Below are 21675 nucleotides of genomic sequence, written 5' to 3'. Positions count from 1 at the left end.
TCTTCCCGTCCACCTCCCGCATTGTCTAGACTGGTGAACTGAGAGTGAACTGCATGGTCCAAATTTACACAGCAAGTTAGTGGCCCACCTGAGGGGTAGACCCCATTTTAAAGATTTCTACACTGGTGTTCCTGCCCTACCACAGTGTTGTTCCCTAGAGGACTGTCTGGAGAATAGCCCTGTCCTGGTGGGATTTGAAGGAGGAGACTTTAAGCAGGTGAAATCAGAAGGCTCCTTCTGGTTTTGAGATTCCTTGATTGATTGAGATTAAGTACATTTTGTCTGGCTGTATCCCGGACCTGACTGAAGTGTTGTAACCTTCCAAGAGTTTGTAACTTTCCTGGGAAAACAGAATCTCAGTTCTTTATTCTTTTCAGTTGTTCCTTTATTTTTATCTTAAAAAATTTTTTGTTCTTTAAATATGTATTTTTGTAATAGTAAAGGTAACAATTTTTAATTGCAGAAGTAAATATATGCAACTGTAACAAAAGTATATACAAAATATAATAAAAATTGCCTGTAATTCTATAATTTGACAGTGTAGCAATTATCCCTGTTAATGTTTTCTATGTCTTTCCATGTGTGTTTCCTGACCATTTTTCAATATGAAATAAATATGCAACTCTAAAAATATTTCATATTACTTAATATGAAATATTACACAACCCTTAATATTGTTTTAAAATGAATAGTATGGAAAAATGCTCATATTTGTATTTGTATACATATATACAATATAATAAGAACGAAATTCAACTTTTATTTGTCTTATTTTTTATTTTAGCTTTTTATTTGCTTTTTAAAGGACGTAGGGAAAAGCTAATGGAAATCTCCCTTCTGTATATGTTGGAATAAAATTCTTATTGTATCTAAGCATAAAAGTATATATGGGCATTTCTCTATGTCATGACTTATTTTGAAGCAATGTTTTAAGGGTTGCATACTCTAGCGTCTCATGGGATATGCGTGCTGAAGGAAGCCTCTTGGGAGGTGGCGGGATGGAGTTGTGCTCTCTCTGTTCTTGGCCCTAACCCTGTGCCCCTTTCCTCCCAGGGCATCAGCAGCCTGTTCAGCTCTCTGAAAGTTGTCCGGCTGCTCCGCCTGGGACGAGTGGCCCGGAAGCTGGACCACTACATCGAGTATGGAGCTGCTGTGCTGGTCCTGCTGGTGTGTGTGTTCGGGCTGGCCGCTCACTGGATGGCCTGCATCTGGTACAGCATCGGGGACTATGAGATCTTCGATGAGGACACCAAGACCATCCGCAACAACAGCTGGCTCTACCAGCTGGCCATGGACATTGGCACCCCTTACCAGTTTAACGGGTCCGGCTCAGGGAAGTGGGAAGGGGGTCCCAGCAAGAATTCCGTCTACATCTCCTCGTTGTATTTCACCATGACCAGCCTCACCAGCGTGGGCTTTGGGAACATCGCCCCGTCCACAGACATTGAGAAGATCTTTGCCGTGGCCATCATGATGATTGGCTGTAAGTATCACGGTGACTGGGCAAGGGGTGGCGCATTAAGGCTGTCCGGCCTTGCGGTTAGCCGGAAATAGGGCAATGGCTACAGTGCCACAGGATCGGGGTGTTACAGCTTAAGACAAGGGAGGGCTTTTGTTTTTAAAGACGAGCTTTAGAGTTTTCCTATTAATTTAAACAGTATACATTTACTGCACAGAAATTCAGAAAATAACAAAAGAGCACAAAGTAGAAACTAATGACTAACCATACATAATTCTGTTTCTTAAAATTGCTGTTAACTTTTGGTGTTTCCCTTAGAGATTTTTGTCTGTCCATATCTGAACACACAGATAACACATTTTAATAGTTAAAATGAGATCATGCTATACATTTTGGTATACTTCTTGTTCATAGGACAATGAATTGTGGAAGTTTTTCCATGGCACTTTAAAAATAGCGCTAGATTGCACAGTTCAGTGTGGTACTAGAGAAAGGATGCATGAAAACAAAATCAGAAGTATCTCATTAATAATCTTTTGTATTGATTATATCGAAATAGTAATGGTTTTGCTAGAGTGGGTTAAGTAAAATATTCTAGTACAATAATTTTGTATATATTTTTACTGTTTAATGCAAATCCTAGGAAAATTTAAAATCTTATTTCTATTGAACAGTGCTGATCTAGATCAATATTTTTGATGTCTGTTTGGTGATTGAGAGGTTTTCTAAATCCAAAAGGTAAAAACCTACAGGGATAAACAGCTCTTGTTCAGTTGAAAAGTAATGGGGCTTTGGATTAACTTCACTGGACTGAAAAACAGAAACAACCCTAGTTCTTGAGGAAAGTACACTTAGCCCTCTGTATCCATGGATTCTTCATCCTCTCATTCAACCAACCATGGACTGAAAATATTAAAAAGAGAAACTTCCAGAAAGTTCATGAACCTTAAATTTGCCACATACAGGCAATTATTTACATAGCATTTATATTGTACTAGGTACTATAAGTATCTAGGGATCATTTAAAGTATATGGGAAGATGTATGTGGGTTATAGGCAAATACTATGCCATTTTATATAAGGGACTTAAAAATCTGTTGGTTTTCATATCTTCTAATCAATTGGTCCTAGAACCAATTCCCTATGGACAGAGGGGTGAAAATGAATCCATGAACTGTAGCCTAACCAGGTGCCTCAGTCAATGGGATTTTCCAGGCAAGAATACTAGAGTGGGTTGCCATTTCCTTCTCCAGGAGATCTTCCTGACCCAGGGATTGAACCCAGGTCTCCCGCATTGTAGGCAGACACTTTACTGTCTGAGCCACCAGGGAAGATCCGAAAGTGACTCAGTTGTGTCCAACTCTTTGAGACCCCATGGACTACATAGTCCATGGAATTCTCCAGGCCCAAATACTGGAGTGGGTAGCCGTTCCCTTCTCCAGGGGATATTCCCACCCAGGAATTGAACCAGGGTCTCCTGCTTTGCAGGTGGATTCTTTAGCAGGAAGCCCTTAATTTTTAAATGCTTGACCATTGACCATTTTGTAGCTGTTGCCACTACTACCAAGTCTGGAAACAGCCTTGGGTTGAAAACAACAATGAACTCCCCTCACTAAAGGGAGTCTTGGGGAAGATTAGGCCTAACTGGGCTGGGGAAAGCACGTGAACTTGAGTGGATTGGACTCATTGTGAACCTGCCAAATGCACCCTGTTGGTGCTTCCATGACACACTGTGGTGTGAGAGAGGACAGACCTCCCGTGAAGCATGGGTTTGGACGGTAGTCTGGTCACAGGTGATGAAGCTGGGCACTAGTTGCAGCTGGCAGAAACCCTTCTGCTTGATGTGCTTCCTCAGGGTGGAATTGACATCTTGTTACACCAACCAGGGGATTCTAAGACCAGGGAAACTGAGGCTTCAGCTTATCTGGCTTTGTCCAGCCCATCCATAATCCAGGGATCCCTTGGCAAGTGGATTTTGTTACCCTTTTTGTTCCATTTGCAGCTCACCTCCTTTTTATTTGCCGTCACCTCATCATGTCTGATGTACTCCTTTCCTAAAAGCCCCTCTGCCATACCCAGAGCCCGGCTCTGTGTGTTTACCAAATGCGTCCAAGGCTTAACTGGTTTGTGGGAAGTGTGTGCGGGGAACTTTTGGGTCCGCTCTTTTTTTAAAATGGGTTTTAATAGAGATGAGTGCCTGACCATGGGGAGCAGCATTAAGTATCTGTGGGTGGCTAATTGCTTTAGCTTAATTAGAACTTGAGGTGCTTTCTCATGTCATGTAAAAGGATTTAAGATCTTTGCTCTTCTAGAACTATTTCAGCCTTAACATCTCCTAGTTTTCTAGGCAGTGCTTGCAGCATTTTGTGAGCCTTGGGGCACCAGTAAACAACCAGATGCACCGTGCTCCGGGCACAATTTCTGTCTCTTAGGGGGAAGATGAGATGCTCTGTCAATCGAAATACTTCATTATATGCATTACAGAAAATTTGCTGAGAGTGGTCAGTTAGAAAATAGGCTCCATTTCATGAGCTCCCTGAAGGCTTTCAAATATGAGGAGACTTCCTTGCAACTTTTTACCTGGAAGAAGAGATAAGAAAACAGCTCTGGTGGCGTATGAGGATAAACTGTTTCTCCAAAGCCATTCTTCTCCAGAGAAAGTAATTTCCTGGGTATAGTCTCTAAAGGAAAACCCAAACAATTATCATCACCTCTTTCCTCTCCCCACCTTTTCAAAGCTTTGTAGTGTTTCCATTTCTTTTTTTTTTTTTTTTTAAGTGTAATACACAGGCAGTCACCTCTGCAATATGCCCCAAGTATGATATTTAGGTAGGCAAGTCTGCTTAATTGTTACTTTGTTTCCTGATCACTTGCTGTTTGCCAGGTGCTGTGCTAAATATTCTATATGCAAATCCCCGTGTTTGCAACAACTCTATGCCTTAGAGATTATTAAGTACATTTTACAAGGAAATGGAAGCTGGTAGAAGTTAACTCTTTTGCCAAGAATGCATGGCTAGTATGTCGGAAAGACAGGATTTGTGTCTGGGACTCTGAATTAAAAGCCCAGCTCTTTCCCTTGTGCCCGTCTGCGATGGCGTGGACTGAGAACACAGACCTCATCAGCCTGTCCTCTCTGGCACACCACTCACACTTTGAAAATTCTCTCCATAAACTTGAACAAGCCAGCAGTTTCTACAGTGGGAAGTTTTTGTACACTTGCCTGTTGTTTTAATTTAAAAACAAGTTTACGGGAGAAACTCGGGGGACCAGGTGCTTCAGACATCAACCATTTTTTCAGCAACCTGTCACTTACAGTTACAGCTGTTCCCCTTTCCGTGTGACAAGTCTGACAAATTCTTGTGCTAACAACAAAGTTATTGCCCTCTGTGTAATGTGCTGGTAATTACCTTGTAAACTCACATTCCAGACAACCTTTGTTCAGAACAGCTGCTGAAGTCTTACTCGATTTACGGGGCTCTCTTTTATCTTGCTTTGCCTGTGTGCACATGTGCTCACTTGCGTCCTTACTGCATGGCTCACAGGGTTGGGTGACCCCAGAATTGGGATCTTGGTTAACAGGGAACACTGACCACACCCTGCATTTATGCTCCAGGGTCAATGTGTCTCCCTCCCCAGTCCCCCTCGAATCAGACTAGCATTCTTCAAGGGGAGTAGAGGGAAATAAAGCCAACAAGCTTTGAAGTACTGGTAACATTGTGATTTTCTCCTTTTTGCTTTGAATTTTATAGGCATCGGTAATAGTATTTCTTGGTTATTCTGTTGCCACGTATTAACCATAATATAGATTATCCAGAAGCCTTCGGTTGCTTCTCCTCTTTGTTCTCTGTCACTGAATATCTTTCGGTAACTTAGCTAATTCCCCAGAGGCTGCCAGGAAGCAGGAAAACTATTTTCAAGTTTGCTCACGTTTCTCAATTCTGATTTTAAAAAAATGTAATAGGAAGAAGAGAAGACTTGGCTAAAATGGGCATTTGTGATTATCTCTGGATATTGGTGATCTACAGTGTGTCCACCTTCCGGATTTTATGTCTAACTTGTAGGTGTTGACAAGTCAGCCCTGCCCTGATCCCCTTGCCATCCTTGAATAGGTCTTCAGTGGTCTCCTGCAAGGCTCACCCTGTGGGGTGATGGGTGGACCCCCTCTTTTGCAGGTGTGGTTTGCCTGTGTGTTGGTGCTGAGGGAAGCACAAGGCCCCTCTGGCCCTCAGGGTGACATTTGGGAGAGGTGACCTCATTTAGCAGCCACGTACCGAGTGCCTCCCTCGATAGACCTCTGAGAATCGAGGTGTCTCTGTGGGTGGCACTCCCAGGAGTCTGAGGTCTGGGGGGTGGACACTGGGGGTTGAGGGCCTGTCGCCCCCCAACCAGTGAGTAGGGCCTGGAGATGAAGACTTCACTGTGGGCTGAGCCCTTCTGGGGGACCCCTCAAAGGTGGGATTGTCGGGATGAGGGGAGAGTCCCTCTATCTTGGGGTCTCAGTCTCAGTTAGGGGCATGACTGTGTCTGGGGGGATCTCTTCCAGGGAGAAGTTGACGGTGAAGCGGCAGTTCTCGTTTTCTTAATATGGGCTTTGCACTTTTCTGATTCTCTCCTCATAATGTCATTGCTGTCATCCTGTCATTGTGATTAAGCCACATTCATTTCCTGTCTCTCTGATGATGGCAGGGGGTCTAGACATCATACTCCTCCTCCAGACAGCCTCCACCCCCAAGCCCAGCCCTTGCTGCTCTGTCTCTGCATATTTCAGCCCCGTCCTCCTCCGCCTCAGCTCCTTAAACCCAGAGCAGAATGTGAGTGCTGAGAGGACTCTTGTGAGCATCCGTTGAGTCCACGGCAGTGCCTCCTACTTCTGCTAGGCTGGATCTCATCCTGTTCAGGGCTTTAGTCAACCTCTGCCCACTCCCTCCCCCGGGTGGGGGCTGAGAGCTCCAAGAGAGTTATTGGACTCAACCATAGCGTTTCCTTACATCACCTTCTTTCTTGGCAGGAAGGGACACTAGTAACCTGCTGCTGCTGCTAAGTCGCTTCAGTCGTGTCCGACTCTGTGCGACCCCATAGATGGCAGCCCACCAGGCTCCCCCGTCCCTGGGATTCTCCAGGCAAGAACACTGGAGTGGGTTGCCATTTCCTTCTCCAATGCATGAAAGTGAAAAGTGAAAGGGAAGTTGCTCAGTCATGTCCGACTCTTAGCAACCCCATGGACTGCAGCCCACCAGGCTCCCCCGTCCATGGGATTTTCCAGGCAAGAGTGCTGGAGTGGGTTGCCATTTCCTTCTCCAATGCATGAAAGTGAAAAGTGAAAGGGAAGTTGCTCAGTCATGTCCGACTCTTAGCGACCCCATGGACTGCAGCCCACCAGGCTCCTCCATCCAGGCAAGAGTACTGGAGTGGGTTGCCAGTGCCTTCCCCGAGTAACCTGCACCCTGCACAGTTTGAGCCGACCACACCACCCATGCAGGCTTTGTGGCCCCCTTTCAGCTTAGATTGTTTTTTGCAAGCAAATAGGGACTTTACCCTGGCTCCTTTAGGATTTTATTTAAGCATTCTTATTTCTTTTTATTCACCTTTGTGGAATAGGCCTTTTTGCACTCTATGCCATTATACTGGTTTTTCAAAAAGGATTGGGCCCATCTCCCTGGAGGCTATAAGATGCTCTTAAGAGACTTCAAACACATACCAGACTCTTAATCAAATATTTATGGTCTTGTTGAATCTGAACCATTGAGAAAGTTCTGGAGTTTTAGAAATGGTGTTCAGTGCTACTGGCAAAACTTCTTTGTTAGTTAGGATATAGGTTTAGTTGCTGGACAGAGATGGGACATATGTTTCCTAAATGTGCAGGGCTGGACTGACTGCTGCAGTCATCAAAGCCCAGGTTTCTCTGCTGTCTTTAATACATGACTTCCATACTGGGATCCCATATGGCCGTTCCAGCTTTGGCCGTATGTTCTTTCTCCAGAAAAGAGGAGGGTGGGGTGGGACGGGGGTGGAACTGAACTCTCTTCCTGAGCTCCCTCAGCTGCTTTCCTGTTGAGGACAAGACCAGGAAGTTGTGCGTGTTACCTTTGTTCATATCCCTTTCGCTGGCACTTGGTAACCTGGCCATATGCCTAGCTGCAAAGGAGGCTGGGAAATGTAGTCTTCCGGGGGGTCATGCATCCAGGTAGGAATGCAGTGTTCTAGATAAGGAACACAGTTAGTGAGGGATGGCCAGCGGTGTGTGTCTGCTTCAGCCTGTCTCTCTCTCCTCTTCTCCCCTCAACTGATGCCAGCAAACATTAGCCCTCTATGACAGGTGCGTATTGCTGGAACTTTGTCCCTGAATTGCCAGTTGAGAGGTTTGGGTTCAAGTCCTCGATAGTTTCTACCTCTCTGCTTTAGTCTGTACCTTTCATTTCCTGGGGATTAGAGGTAAGAAGCTCTCCTGACCATCTCATTTGGTTGAAGTGAGAACTAAATAAGATAATGACATAGGATAGCTCTTTGAAAAGCTGAAAATCTACATTCAGATGTCATGGTCTTCTTGTTAATAACAGCAATTGTTTCTTGCCCGTCCCAGTTATTTCCCTTCCTGTTCTTAGAAAAAAAGAAAATAATAATTGCTGCTCCCTTCTCAGGAACATGGGACTGCTGTTTAATTTCATTTTAGGTTTATGCTTATTTTGGGAAATGGGGCAGTGGCCAGAGTGCTATGGCAGAAATAACTGTTCATTTCACATTTATTCTTAGAGATTTTTTTTTTCTTAGCTAGCAAATCAGTGTTTTTTTTCTTCTCTAGACCCTGATTATTTAAAAAGCTCTATCTACCATTCTGCGTTCCAGTTGGACATCTCCATCTTTAACACAACCTTGAGCGTTCTGTCCTCTGCATCCCTGCTGCTCTTCTCCGGGAGACCATCTTTGCTTATTACCTCCCGGTTCTCAGCCCCTCATTGTCATCATACTTTTAAAGCTGATGGGCCCTGCTTTGGGTTTACTTGCTTGCACTTAGAATCACACTGCTCTGTAACATTCTTACGACTTCAGAGGTATCTTTGTTGTCTTCAGTATATTTTTGTCCAGCTCCCATGACACTCTAAGCTCCCAGAGGGCAGGACCTCTGGGTCTCTCTGCCCTTTCACTTCTCCTCTGTGTCTGGGCACATGCTTTTGAAATGTGAGAAAAAGCACAAGCTTTGGAACCAACCGGTTCTTTAGACCTGTGCTATTAAAAAAAATTTTTTTTTTATTTAACTATAGTTGATTTACAGTGTGCCAATCTCTGCCATATAGCAAAGTGACACTGTTATACACACACACACGTGTGTGTGCTAAGTCACTTCCATTGTGTTCGACTCTGCGACCCTACAGATTATAGCCCGCCAGGCTCCTCTGTCCATGGGATTCTCCAGGCAAGAATACAGAGTGGGTTGCCATCCCCGACTCCTGGGGATTTTCCCGACCCAGGGATTGAACCTGCATCTCTTTCATCTCCTGCATTGGCAAGTGAGTTCTTTACCGTTAGCGCCCCCTGGAAAGCCTAATCTCTACTGTATAGCAAAGTGATTCTGATAAACAACATACTTAAAAAAAATTCTTTTCCATTGTGGTTTATCACAGGATATTCAGTATGGTTCCCATTAGTTCCTGTTTATCCATCCTACATTATACTAGTTTCCATCCATCCCTCTCCCTACCTCCCTGCCCCTTGGCAACCACAGGCCCATTCTCTATGTCTGAGTCTGTTTCCTAGGTAGGTTCATTTGTGCTGTATTTTAAATTCCACATATAAGTGATATCATATGATATTTGTCTTTCGGACTTACTTCACTTAGTATGATAATATCTAGTTGCATACTCTTAATTAATAATGTCTAGTTGCATAGAACTCTTGATTAATGGCAGTTTCCTCCATTGAAAATGGACATGCCAGCCTCTCCTTGATCATATTTTCAGGATGGAAAAACATAAAACGATGCCATGGACCTAGCACGGTGCTTCACACCTGGGTGTTCTAACAGTGGTCGTTTCTCTCCCTGGCCCTCCATTTCCACTCTTGCAGCACATTTCTAGCACTCATCCAACTATGACGCTTCTCAATCCTTTGTCAGTCCTTTGGGTGTGCTCTGCTTTATACAAATTTGAACTTGTATAAAATATCAGGTGCATTGCTGTATTTAAAGTACAGGCCATTAAAATATGTGTATCTGGATGTGAGTTTCCTAAATATAAAGCTTCTCTTAAAAAAAAAAAAATGGCCTGACTGCAGAGCAAGTTAGGGGAAGCTCTTAAAGGAGGAGAGAGTCATTTGTGTGATCAGGAAGCATCACCTTCCAGAGCTGACTGGCAGGATTTTCTCTGGACAGGAAGTGGTGCCACATGGAGTGTTGGTGTTCTCCCTGGAGGAGAGAAGGGCCTGGAAACACTCACGCACCGAACACCAAGGCCTGCCAACATCTTGCTGGGAACTTCACTCAACAGCCTCATTCATTGGCTCTCTTATTCCTGTTTTGTAGATAAGAAAACCAAAGTTCAGAATCACAAAGTATTAAGTTATCTGAGGTTGCAGTTTAAGAGGTTGTTTAACTGGGTTTTGAACCAAGTTTTATCCAACATCACAGTTTCATTTTGTTGCTTCTGTTGCTGATTTATTTTGGGATGTCAATGGGGGGAAATGTTCTCTTCAGGGTGTATGTTGTTGAGGGCAGGGGGAAAAGTTGTCAAGAGAAAGGGGCTGTGGAAGAATTGCAGAGAGGGGGTGCTTTTTCTGGTGCCTGCATGCTAAGGTGCTTCAGTCACATCTGACTCTCTGTGATCCTATGGACTGTAGCCCGCCAGGCTTCTATGTCCATGGGATTCTCCAGGCAAGAATACTGGAGTGGGTTGCCATGCTCTCCTCCAGGGGTATCTTCTTGACTCAGGGATTGAACCCATGTCTCTCATATCTCCTGCATTGGCAGGTGGGCTCTTTACCCCTAGCTCCACCTGGGAAGCCTGCTTTCTTGAAGCCTTGTCTGTAATTTTGAATGATAATTATGGTGACAGAATATCTGATGTGTGTTCTGGGATGACATGACCCTTGTTCGTCACTGGATTGCTGCACTGGGAGAAGCGTTTACAACAGAGGTCTTAGATCTGAGGAAACTGCCAGTGGGAAGCCAAATGGATGAGGGGTATTGTCTCTGACCCTGTGGCTGCCTGTGTCATTTGCAAAATCCTTTTCTTTCTCTTTTCAAATATTTCCGTCCAAGTGGGAGCTATCCCGTGGAGATGTTGCTGTAGTCAAGGCTTTTGTTTCTGTTTTGCTTCTGTGACTATTGTCTTCTTTGAGATTCTCACTACCCCATGGGACAGGTAGTATTCTCTCCATGTTTGTATTTTTCTGGATAAGGAAATTGTGGAGTAACCTGTTGAAGGTCACACAGCTGGTTAGAAGCAAGGTTGGGCTCAGGCCCGCATCATCACCCCCCAGCTCAGCGCTTTCCTGCACTTCTGATCACCTTGGTAGCGGCTGGTGCTGGTCGCCCCGGATCGCAAGTTATGCCAGTAGACTGTGGCAGCTGCTTCCTTCGTGGGATGTCCTCAGGGCTTGATGAGAAGAGGTGAGGGTGGGTGAAGGGTGCTTTACCTCTCTTCTATTTTCAGCCTAGGAACTCGACTAATCAAGTTTCACACCTCTTCAGCTGCTTTTTATCCAGCCTTTGTTGTGGCTCTCAAATGCGAGGCTGACAACTACAGGCAGCTCGAGCGAAATCACACAGGGGAGGAGATCATGTTCCTTCTTTAAAATTAGGCAGGAGGAAAGCTCACCAGGGAGATGTTTTCTAAAAAATACATGAACAAGTATGGTCCCTGAGAAGACAAACATTAGATTGCCCTGCCAATTCCCTAGAACCTCGATCAGTCAAGTCTTGTTTAAGAGACATTTTTGGGTGTCTACTGTGGACGGTGTAGGGCTTCCCTGATAGCTCAGTTGGTAAAGAATCTGCCTGCAATGCAGGAGACCCCAGTTTGATTCCTGGGTTGGGAAGATCCCCCGAAGAAGGGATAGGCTACCCACTCCAGCATTCTTGAGCTTCCCTTGTGGCTTAGCTGGTAAAGAATCCTCCTGCAATGCAGGAGACCTGGGTTCAGTCCCTGGGTTGGGAAGCTCCCCTGGAGAAGGGAAAAGGTACGCACTCCAGTATTCTGACTTGGAGAATTCCATGAACTGTATAGTCCATGGGGTTTCAAAGAGTCGGACATGACTGAGCAATTTTCACTTTCACTGTGTACCAGATACCATCGGTGCTGAGGATGGAGCATTGAATGAGATATGTAGCTCTGCCCTCTCATGGCTGATGGTCTGCTGGGGGGACCAGATCAGTAAATTAGAAATGGCTGTGAAGTGAGATGAGTCTGTACTAAGGACAGGTGGTTATGGGAACATGTTCTAGGGCTCCTCAGCCAGTCAGGGATCAAGTAGAGGGTCAGGGGGTACATACTCTGTTTATTTGGGAAGAGCTCTGGGTCAGGCTCCTCCTCAGATTTTTCTCATTGCGTCTTTTCTGCAGATATCTCTCCAGTCAGACTTCCAGTTGCCTTAGGTTTGGGGCTGTGTGAGCCATTACGTGGCCCACGGAGGGCTCAGTCAATAGCGAATAAATGCAGTAAGGGGGTTAAAATAAGGCATCACTCCTTCCTCAGTCTGCTTACAATCTAGTTTGAGAAGGGTTAATGCAAACAGGAGAAATCATGTGAAGCTGGAAAGCAGTGAATGTTCGTGGAATAGGTAGTAGAGCCCATCTGTGCTCTCAGACTCCTGGGAGCTGATCATTTCTGTAAAGTGGAGGTAAGAGCAGCATTAAGGAGATTTTGCTTGGCCAGTGGATGATGGGTGGGGTCTGTGTGGCATTCAGACAGAGAGATAAGAACGGTACTAACAATGATGTTAGCATACACTGTGTAGGATACTTGATACATTTTCTTCCTTAAGTCTCCTGACAATGCTCTGTCGCAGGTATTATCAGCCTAGTCTTCCAGGTGAGGGAACTGAAGCTCGGAGAGTTCAATTAGATTTCTCTGGGTCAACCCTAATATGACTGGTAGAGTCAGAATTGAAACCTAGATCTCTGACTCCAGGTTCATTTTCTGTTCACCAGTTTGTACTGCCACCCCAGGATCCTGGCCGTGAAGCAGAAAGCTGCAGGGAAAACAGCACCGTCCCTTCCTGCCGAGTAGGAGAGTGAAGAGAGGGGAAGAAAGGCAGGAAGGAAAGGTGTGCTGGTCTGAGAAGGGCTGAGTGGCCACACTGAGCCTCCTGGCTTGTCAACATCTTAGATTCCTTCCTACAAGAGGCCAGGTAGTGCTTAGTGAGCACCTCTGACAGTTGGTCGCATGCCAAGCCGTCCGGCTGAGCTGCTGAGTTGTTTCTTTTAAGAGGCCACCTGCGTGCAGATTTTATTTTTTTACTTGGAGGATACCACCACTGATTTATGGATTCTGTCACTCAGTTTGTTAGACTAAAGTTGCTACAGCCACAGTATTAATCAGCTTGTCCCCATCAAAGACTGTCCCCTAGTCCTGGATAGCCTGCTTCTGAAATGATGCTGCCAGCGAGGAGACTAGATAAGGAGGATGGCTTCTGAAAGCTAATCTTCACTGCCGTCAGAATCTGTCAAGCTGCACATGCAAATGAATTGGGTCAAGAACATAATTTTAATTTCTAAAATCATAAGAGAGGCCATCCACAGGACCAAGAGAGATAAGCATGGGTACGAATCCTGATCCCGCGACTGAATACTCAAGTGAACAGGTTGCTTGATTCCTGAGCCTGTTTTTTTCATTTGCAAGATAGAGATGATGCCCCTTCAGTGGTATAAGTGAAAGTAAAGGGTCTTCACTCTCAGCATGTTTGTGCCTGGTGCCCAGTCTGGAGCCCAGATGGTGAGTTGGTTGATGGTAATGCCATTCTCCCAGCACCCTTGGTCTGCATGTTTTGCTCAGCAGTTGACTCAGAGACGTCGGAGGGAGTTGGCGGGGGCTTTGGAGGAGGAGGAGGAGGTTTTGTGTACACAGGTGGTCTTGGAATAGGGTAGCACAATGCTTTGCACATGGAAGAGCTTGACAGGGGTTTGTTGGTGGAACTAGACATCAAGACAAAAGTCTTCTGGTGAAGATGCTGCAAAGCAAGGAGCTGTCAGGGCCAACTCCATAAATCCTCACCTGATAGTGACTTTGCAAACTTAAAAAACATTTCCATTTTCACTTTTCCCCATTGTGGTCCTCTGCGTGTGTGAGAGAGAATAATTTTAGTTCTTGTCAGCTAGAGGTCTGGCTCTGAATCATAGCTACGTGGTGATAAAAACCCACTGTCGCCTCAAGAAAGCTTGGCAAGGAGAGAGGTCTTGGTAGGAACAGCAAAATGAAAGAGCAGGAGGCTGAGAAAATCAAATCTGTGAAAAGCTGCTGGTGAGTTCTGCAGAAGCACTGTGCCCTCCTTGTAGCACCAACCCTCTGCAGCAGGGGACTCTGTTCCTCCTTGGGGATGGGAAGAGGGGCTGGGCTGAGCTGGAATGGGGGTGGAGAGCTAGAGCAGGGGAGGGGTCCCCCTTCCTGATCATAACTGCAGGGCTGAGGACCAGGCCCTCTCCTCAGAGCTCCTAGGGTTAGGGATGAGGGAAGCAAAGTGCACGCATTGGAGAAAGGAACCACAAAAACTTTAAAGGGTTGCCTGCAAAGCGAGGCACAAACGCACAGCCTGACAGAGGACAAGCAGGCTGACCACAGCTCTGAAGAGACAGCACGAAGCGAGAGGGGCTGCGGGACTACCTGTCAGGCCCAGCCTCCCCACGAAGCAAGCAGGAAGGCAGAGAAGAGGCGCTGGCTGCAGGCTGTCCTCTGCTTGCTTGTTTTCTCTTGATTCCATCCCTTCCGGGAGACTCAGGTGTTTAATTACACTGAGCAGTGCTCACAGGCAGACACTGGAGACCTTGGTTGGAATCCAGTGCCTTCATGAGTAGATGGAGGCCGAGTTCTGAGCAAAGGCCTTTCTGAGCACACAGCAGAATGTGTGATCCAGGCCTTCGATCTTAGCTTCCCTCCCTCCCTGCCACAAATATTCGTGAACCCCCTGCTGCCTGCCAAGCCTTCAGAAATGGTGAGGACACATGGATAACCAGTCATCCCTTTCCTGTGATGATTAACCCAATCTCCAGTTCCCTTGTGGATACTTACAGAATTCTGCAATAGATCAGGACTCAGATGTCATCAAGGTCACCTGCAGGTAGATCCGTGAATCTCTTGCCTAAAGTTTGAATGTCCCCAGGATAGGGCCTTTCTGCTTCCAAATAAACTCAAGGATGGGAATTTCCCCTTACGTAAAGCTAAAATTCCCTCTGCGTGGATTTCACCCCCTTGTTCTCGACTGGACTCCTGGGACTTTGCCAGAGAAATTTAACTTTTCTTTTATACAACAGTGCCTCACATATTTGAAAAATACTATGTCTTCCTTGAGGCGTCACCTCTTGTAGGTGAATAAAACCAAGTTCTTCTATGTGGTTCTGAGAAACTTCTCTATTTAGATAATAATGATATTTTTGTGTGTCTCTCTTATGAGGGGCCCAGGACTAAATTCAATTGTCTTCCTGTAGTTTGACTAGAACAGAACTGACTGGGACCATTGCTTTCCTCATGTGAAACTACATTTATAGATTAAAAGAGCATCAGAACTAGAAGGGGTCTTAGAGACTGTCCTCCAACAATACCATCGAGCAGTTGAAAAGGCACAGAGAGGAGGTGCTCAATTAGTGGCAGTGCAAGAAAAAGACTTAGGTCTCCCAAACCCCCAGTTCTCCAAGGTTTGAGCACTTTCCATCACTCTCCACCACATCCAGACATCTCTTTAGCCTGCTCTTAATTCAAGTTTGTGTTTTTGACTGCTACATGTGCTGTTAATTAAGGTTCACTAGCACCAGCCAGTGGAGAAAGCAATGGCACCCCACTCCAGTACTCTTGCCTGGAAAATCCCATGGATGAGGGAGCCTTGTAGGCTTCAGTCCATGGGGTCGCGAAGAGTCAGATACAACTGAGTGACTTCCCTTTCACTTTTCACTTTCATGCATTGGAGAAGGAAATGGCAACCCACTCCAGTGTTCTTGCCTGGAGAATCCCAGGGACGGGGGAGCCTGGTGGGCTGCCATCTATGGGGTCGCACAGAGTCGGACACGACTGAAGTGACTTAGCAGCTTAGCAGCACCAGCCAGAAGTCCTCAGTTATTCCAGAGGTTCTACTACGAACTCTGTTTCTATCATCTTTTACTCTTCCAGTTGGCTTTTTGGATCCAGATCCATGATCTGACACTTATGCAGATGTGTCTCCCTGTTTTCCTCGGGTGCACCCATCTGGGGATATAGTCATAGGACAAAGTCATAGCAGTAGGAGCAAAACAAGAGTCCTTTTGCTCTCACTTTGCAGCAAATCATTAGAACCTAGCTTGTGGTGGTAAGAGGTGTGAATGGTGTCACATGATCACTCAGGAGTGACTGCAGATGCCCTCTGCTTCCACCTTGGTAGGTAGTATCCATTTTCCTTCCTTGGTCCCTGCTGTCACTGACCATGTGGTTCCCCAGTTGGGACCCCCACCCTGCTGAGCTGTGGATCTTCTCTGCCAAAGCGCCCATGCTCCTCGGTCCACAGCGCTGACAGTGGCAGGCGGAAGCTCTGGACTTTGCTCCAGCGTGAGCGAAATGCCCGACTCCCACCTGGGCTGCACCAGGGCAGAACAGGATCACATCATGTTGCCAGTAATAGAGCATTTTCATTTGGCTTGCTTTTTAAATTCTTTTTTTAAATTCCAGTTTCGTTTCTTAAATCTTGGTGCTCTTAGTTTAGGCTAGAAGATACCGCATATGCTATACTCTTCTCTCCTGCTTTCTCACAGAATCTCACCCTATCCTAAATTTTCTAGACAAAACTTGTGCTTGGCAAGCATCTGTATATGGAGAAACTATATTTCTACCATTCTTTGCTTTTACAATTGTCTTTTGGGACCCTACTCCATGACTAGCAGTGGGGCAAACACTTCGACACTGGGATGCAGCTTCTTGATACTTAAGGAGGGCTGTTGTTCCCTGACTACTTGGCGACCTTGACCCTGGAAAGCACTGCACGTCCCTGATCCATTCTCACCTGGGCAGCTCCTGTGGCCTTACACTGATATATTTACACATAAATGTCAGCGTTTATGCTTTCATCTGCTTGGATACAGTTTTGACCAAATTACACTCTTAGATTTATTTTTGGTTATTTGATTGTCAGATATGTGATTTGCAAATATTTCCTTCCACTCTGTGGGTTGCCTTTGTGCTTTCTTAATGCTGTCCTTTGCACAGAGTTTTTCATTTTGATGAAATCCAGTGTTTGATTTTTTTTTTCTTTTGCTGCTTGCACTTTTGCCATATTTAAGGATGGTGATCTTTACCTATTGGTTGGTTACGGTTATTATAGTTATTACCTCCTTTGCCTCAAGTCATGCATGGATCAACATGTCATCAATTTGAGGGTGTTCTGACCCGTTGAATCATTCCTTCACATTCTATCATGTAATAGCAGTACACGCCCTGGTAAAAACTCCCTCCTTCCACCACTTCAGAAAATTACAGGGGAGGTTCCTGAATCTGCTAGAATCAGAGCAAATGTGCTGAAAGTGCTGAATTAAGAGCAAGACATGTAGCTCATAAAATCACAACTTTATTATGGATAGGGTACTTGGAAACACTGTTGTGTGAATTTCACCCACTGAATGCTGCTTATTCCCATGAGCAGAAGGAGACGTGGGAAACGGTTATGAAAATCTCTTAACTTTTCTGGGGTACTGCTGTGAGCTGGAGCCAGGATGGTCCCTGGGTGGAGTGACAGTCAGCATTGCTCTCCAGGGGAGGCTCCCGAGTGTTACCCAAGCCTGGGATGGGGGGGCAGGTGGCCCGTGGTGTTGAGCAGGGGCTACCTGACCTGGCAGCATCTTGTCATCTGCTCCCCTGACACCACATCTACGATGATGCTCTGGCAGCCCAGAGCTGCTGCTCATCCCGTGTTCAGTCACAGACCTGATGCTCACAGTCAGCTTGGCCCTGGAGACTTGGCTGTTTCTAATCTCCAGGCTTAGAAGCTGAGCATGAAGCTTGGGACAGGGAAGGGACTCCCATGAAGTCACAGGCTGACCTTTCCACAGCCAGCCCAGCTGAAAATAGCACCCAGGAAGAACTTCAGTCTCCTGGAGATCAGACCTGACTGTGCATCTCTAGCCCACGTTGCCCCTTCAGCTGGCTGCTTCCTCGAGACCCTGAAACCAGCTGAGACAGAGAAACAGAGAAGTGTGCAGGTCAGGCCTGATTGACGGGAAGTACATACATACTCTGGAATTAATGGGATAGATTCAGGGAGAATGAAAACAAATTCTAGTTCCCCATACTTTTTTCCCCTATTTTTTTATTGGAATATAATTGCCTTACGATGTTAGTTTCTGCTGTACAAGGAAGTGAATCAGCTATATGTATACATATGTCCTCTCCCTTTTGGGCCACCCCACCCCACCCCCTATCCTGCTCCTTAGGTCATCACAGGGCACCGAGCTGAGCGCCCCGTGTTACACGGCAGCTTCCCACCAGCGATCTGCTCTACACGTGGTGGTGTGTACATGTCCGTCCCAAGCTCGCACACTGGTGTGCTGCTTTGTGGCTAACAGGGTGTTGTACGCATTATGCCACTAATGCTTGTGCTAACAGAGCTTAAATGAGGCTCAGAACAGCTGACTTTCTCACATGACATAGCTACTGAGCTTACATCCAAGTCTTACGAGGTGTCCCCTCAGCACCCCACAGCTGCCCCTTTGGGAACCCCACTGAGAACAAGGAGCAGCTGGGCCAGTTCCACCTTTTTTATCTCAGCTCTTTCTTCACGGAGATGAAAGTCGTGAGTCTCACAAAGAGCTCTCTTGCTCAAAACTCTTATTGTTAGCAGTAGTCTGAGTTCACTAACCTCAGAGCCACATGTCGGGAACTGAAGGCCGATTAACCCTAGAGGAGGACCAGGTCTCTGCTTTGGGGAGATGTCTACACTGGGCACTTGCACTGTGGCCAATCTAAGGGAGGAGAATTGACCATAGTGCCCTGGTGCTCTGTGTCTGGAAGCTCAGCAGCACCAGTATGTCTTGTTTTTCTGTGTTTGGATCAGTCACAATAATGACATCGTTGATGCTATTAAGAGCTAAGCTTTATTGAACACTTACTAAACACCAGGGACTCCTAATGGCTCATTTAAACCTTACAACACTCTGAGATGGGACTATCATCATCATTCCCATTTTACAGAAACGAAGATGGAGATATAAAACAGTGGTAAGTTGTTTCCTTCAAATCAACTAGCAGGTGATGGAGCTTGAATTCAAACACTCCAACTGCAGGTACTCAGACCCACCCTATGCTAGAACCCGGGGTATAGGCAGTTTTCAGGGCTTGGCTCTTTCTTCCCTCTGAACTGACTCTTTGCTCCTGTTTCTGCCTCCTCAAGGGGCTGAAGATGTAGGGAGCTGTGAGTGAGGGCAAAGTGATGGAGACCCTCTGGTGAAAACAGGCAAAAGAGATGTGCTTTTCACCCTTCTCTTAGCTGCTCACTCTCCCTGTGACTTTGGGAACTTCCAAGCACCCGTTAACTTCTGAGCTTCAGTTTCCTCATCTGCAAAATGGAGATGATGCTGCCTCCTTGGTAGGGTGGTTGTGAGACTTAGATGTTATGTCTGTGAAACCCTGAGAGGGGGCCAGACACAGAGTAATGAACGAAATAAATAGGGCTGGAGTTACTGATCACTGAGCAAAAAGTTGTCTGACCTCATGCTCTCTTTCAAAAAGAAATGCAGCACCCATGAAGTATGAGCAGGTGGCCTGGCCCCAGGCAGTCCAACTCCACAGCCTTCTCCTCTTGTTATGAAATGGCAGGCATTGTTCACTTATTCATACCATTGGCCTTTGAGATATATAACAGTGCCCCCAAAGAGAGTTTCTCCGTACCTTCCTCTGAGTTTATCACCCCTCCCTCCCTGGCTACACGTTCAGTAGAGATGGAGGCCGTGAATGGTGGGGATGGAGAGACAGGAGGCCCGGGGGAGGGTCGTGGGGCCAGCAGAGACAGAGCCTGAGAAGGATGCTCTCCTTCTGCCCCACCTGGAGGCTTCTGTGAGGTCACCACCTTGCAGGGCTTACTCAGCTGCACCTCTCCCCTTTTAAATCAGGCTTCTTGCAGAGCAGTTATCTCATTATTTAAATAACCTCCAGTCGAATGTTCTCACATTCATAACTTAATGACCTTAATTATACATATTAGTGAGAAAAGTACTTGGCATTGCTTTGCCGTTGCCTGCTAACATTCCCAGGTTCCTTAGAGGCTGTGAGTTGGCTTTATGGGTGCGTGTTTCCACGTATGGAAAGAGATCAGAGAACAGGAGATGTGCTGGGGTGCTATAGGCTTCTCCAAGCTGACCGCAACTCGCTGTCCTCAGGCTGGGCGTCTTGGCTCAGCTGTCTCCCTCTTAGGGTAGAGATGAGAAGAGAGCTGTGTTTGTGGTGGGGCCGCTTCTCTGTCTGCCCCCAAGGAGTTCTGCTTGTCTATGCCTCTCTGATTCATTCACCACCTGGAGACAGGAAAAATCACCCCATTTCTCCTTTCCTGAGAGAGGCAAGTACTTGGGGTGAATTTGAGATCTGCTCTGTCACTTTGATCCAGAACTTCCCAGCAAGGTCTTCAGTGGGAAAAGGCTGAAGGGTTGACTTGTGTATGTTCCTCTAAACAGGAGGTAAACAGGGGCTTAATCTCTTGGTTATGGCATTACATTGTTTCTAAACTTGTATTGAAAGCCTACTGTGTGCAAAGACACATCATAGGTATTTCCAGGTACCAAACAGACCTTTTTTCTCTCTCAGCCTGCATATCAATGACAGTTTTTTTGCTATTTGCTGATGTAATGAAATACTTAGTGCATCTACCCTCCGTGCTTAGGGTGGACGGTGGGAAAATTGCTGAGCTATCCAAGTAAAGACAAATCCATTTGCCTAAGTTGTGCTTTTGGAGGCTTGACGTGGTCCGTGGTGCCATCAGCCCTTGCTACATCCTCCCAGGGAGACTGCCCATTTACTGCCTGTGACTGATGAGAATATTTCATTCATTTGATTGCTTAATCAAAAATAGCTAGAAGCTAAGAGTAAATAAATAAAATTGCAAAGTGGTGACAGTAGAAGGGGGAACAGACAATTTAAATGCAGGTGAGAAGTCGTATGATTGGGGTTTTAAGGGAAGGTATGGGTAGAGATTACCTAAGCCAGTCTTAGGGCTCAAGGAGCAATGGATTTACTGTCACCTACAGGCCAACCTGACTTAACTAGGTGAAAAAAAAGAAGCAATGGAGGCAGTCCAAAGGAGAGCATTTGCAGAGAATGAAGTGAGTTCACATAGATGAAATGTGGTGGGAAAGAACTCAACTAGCAAACCCCAAGGCTCCAGCAGAAAATAGGGGTCAGTAGAAAGGGCTTTAAGTGCTAAAGAGTTTGCACTTTGGGCTGCAGGCAGGAGGGACTATCCAAAGACATTCAGCCAGGAATCTTACCATCAGAGAATCGAATGGAGGGCAACAGTACTAGAGGCAGAAGCAACAGGGTGTTTTTGTACTATTTCAGTGGAGAAATGTGGATGATCTGAGCTAAGGCAGTGGTAGTGAGGACGGGGGGAGGCGGAGAGTTTCCAAAATTTTAAGAAAGTAGCTGGACAGCTCTTGGCCGTGTCCCTGTCTGGGGCTGGGGACAGAGTGTGCTGCTGCCCTGCTCCTTTCCACGGGCTTCCTTCCCAGCCAGGCAGGTAGGAGCACATTTTCACAGTGCCCGGAAGTCTCTTCCTGGTGGCTCAGCTGGTAAAGAATCTGCCTGCAATGCAGGAGACCTGGGTTCGATCCCTGGGTTGGGAAGATCCCCTGGAGAAGGGAACAGCTACCCACTCTAGTATTGTGGTCTGAAGAATTCCATGGACTGTACGGTCCATAGGATCTCAAAGAGTTGGACACGACTGAGTGACTTTCACTTGGCTTCACTGGAAGTCTCTTCCAGCCATATGGAGGGTCTGTGGGTGGCCGGGCAGTGACAATGGGGAACAGCTGGCTGGCAGCAAGGGTGGATGAGCGCGCTTCTGAAGCCAAG

General features: G+C 46.1%; 1 protein-coding gene across 2 annotated transcripts in view; it reads left to right on the top strand.

The window, feature by feature from the left end:
- Positions 1 to 21675, top strand: part of KCNH1 (potassium voltage-gated channel subfamily H member 1) — a 432755-nt gene that overhangs the window by 178614 nt on the left and 232466 nt on the right. For both annotated transcript variants that reach the window (XM_045165647.1, XM_045165648.1), the window contains exon 7: positions 1054 to 1483. In XM_045165647.1, coding sequence (XP_045021582.1) covers positions 1054 to 1483 — 430 coding nt within the window. The remainder of the gene's footprint in view (positions 1 to 1053; positions 1484 to 21675) is intronic.

This window comes from Bubalus bubalis, chromosome 5 (assembly GCF_019923935.1).
Source record: "Bubalus bubalis isolate 160015118507 breed Murrah chromosome 5, NDDB_SH_1, whole genome shotgun sequence".
Lineage (NCBI taxonomy): Eukaryota > Metazoa > Chordata > Mammalia > Artiodactyla > Bovidae > Bubalus > Bubalus bubalis.
The sequence above is the reverse complement of the archived record's forward strand: the minus strand, read 5'-3'. Positions and strand labels throughout refer to the sequence as shown.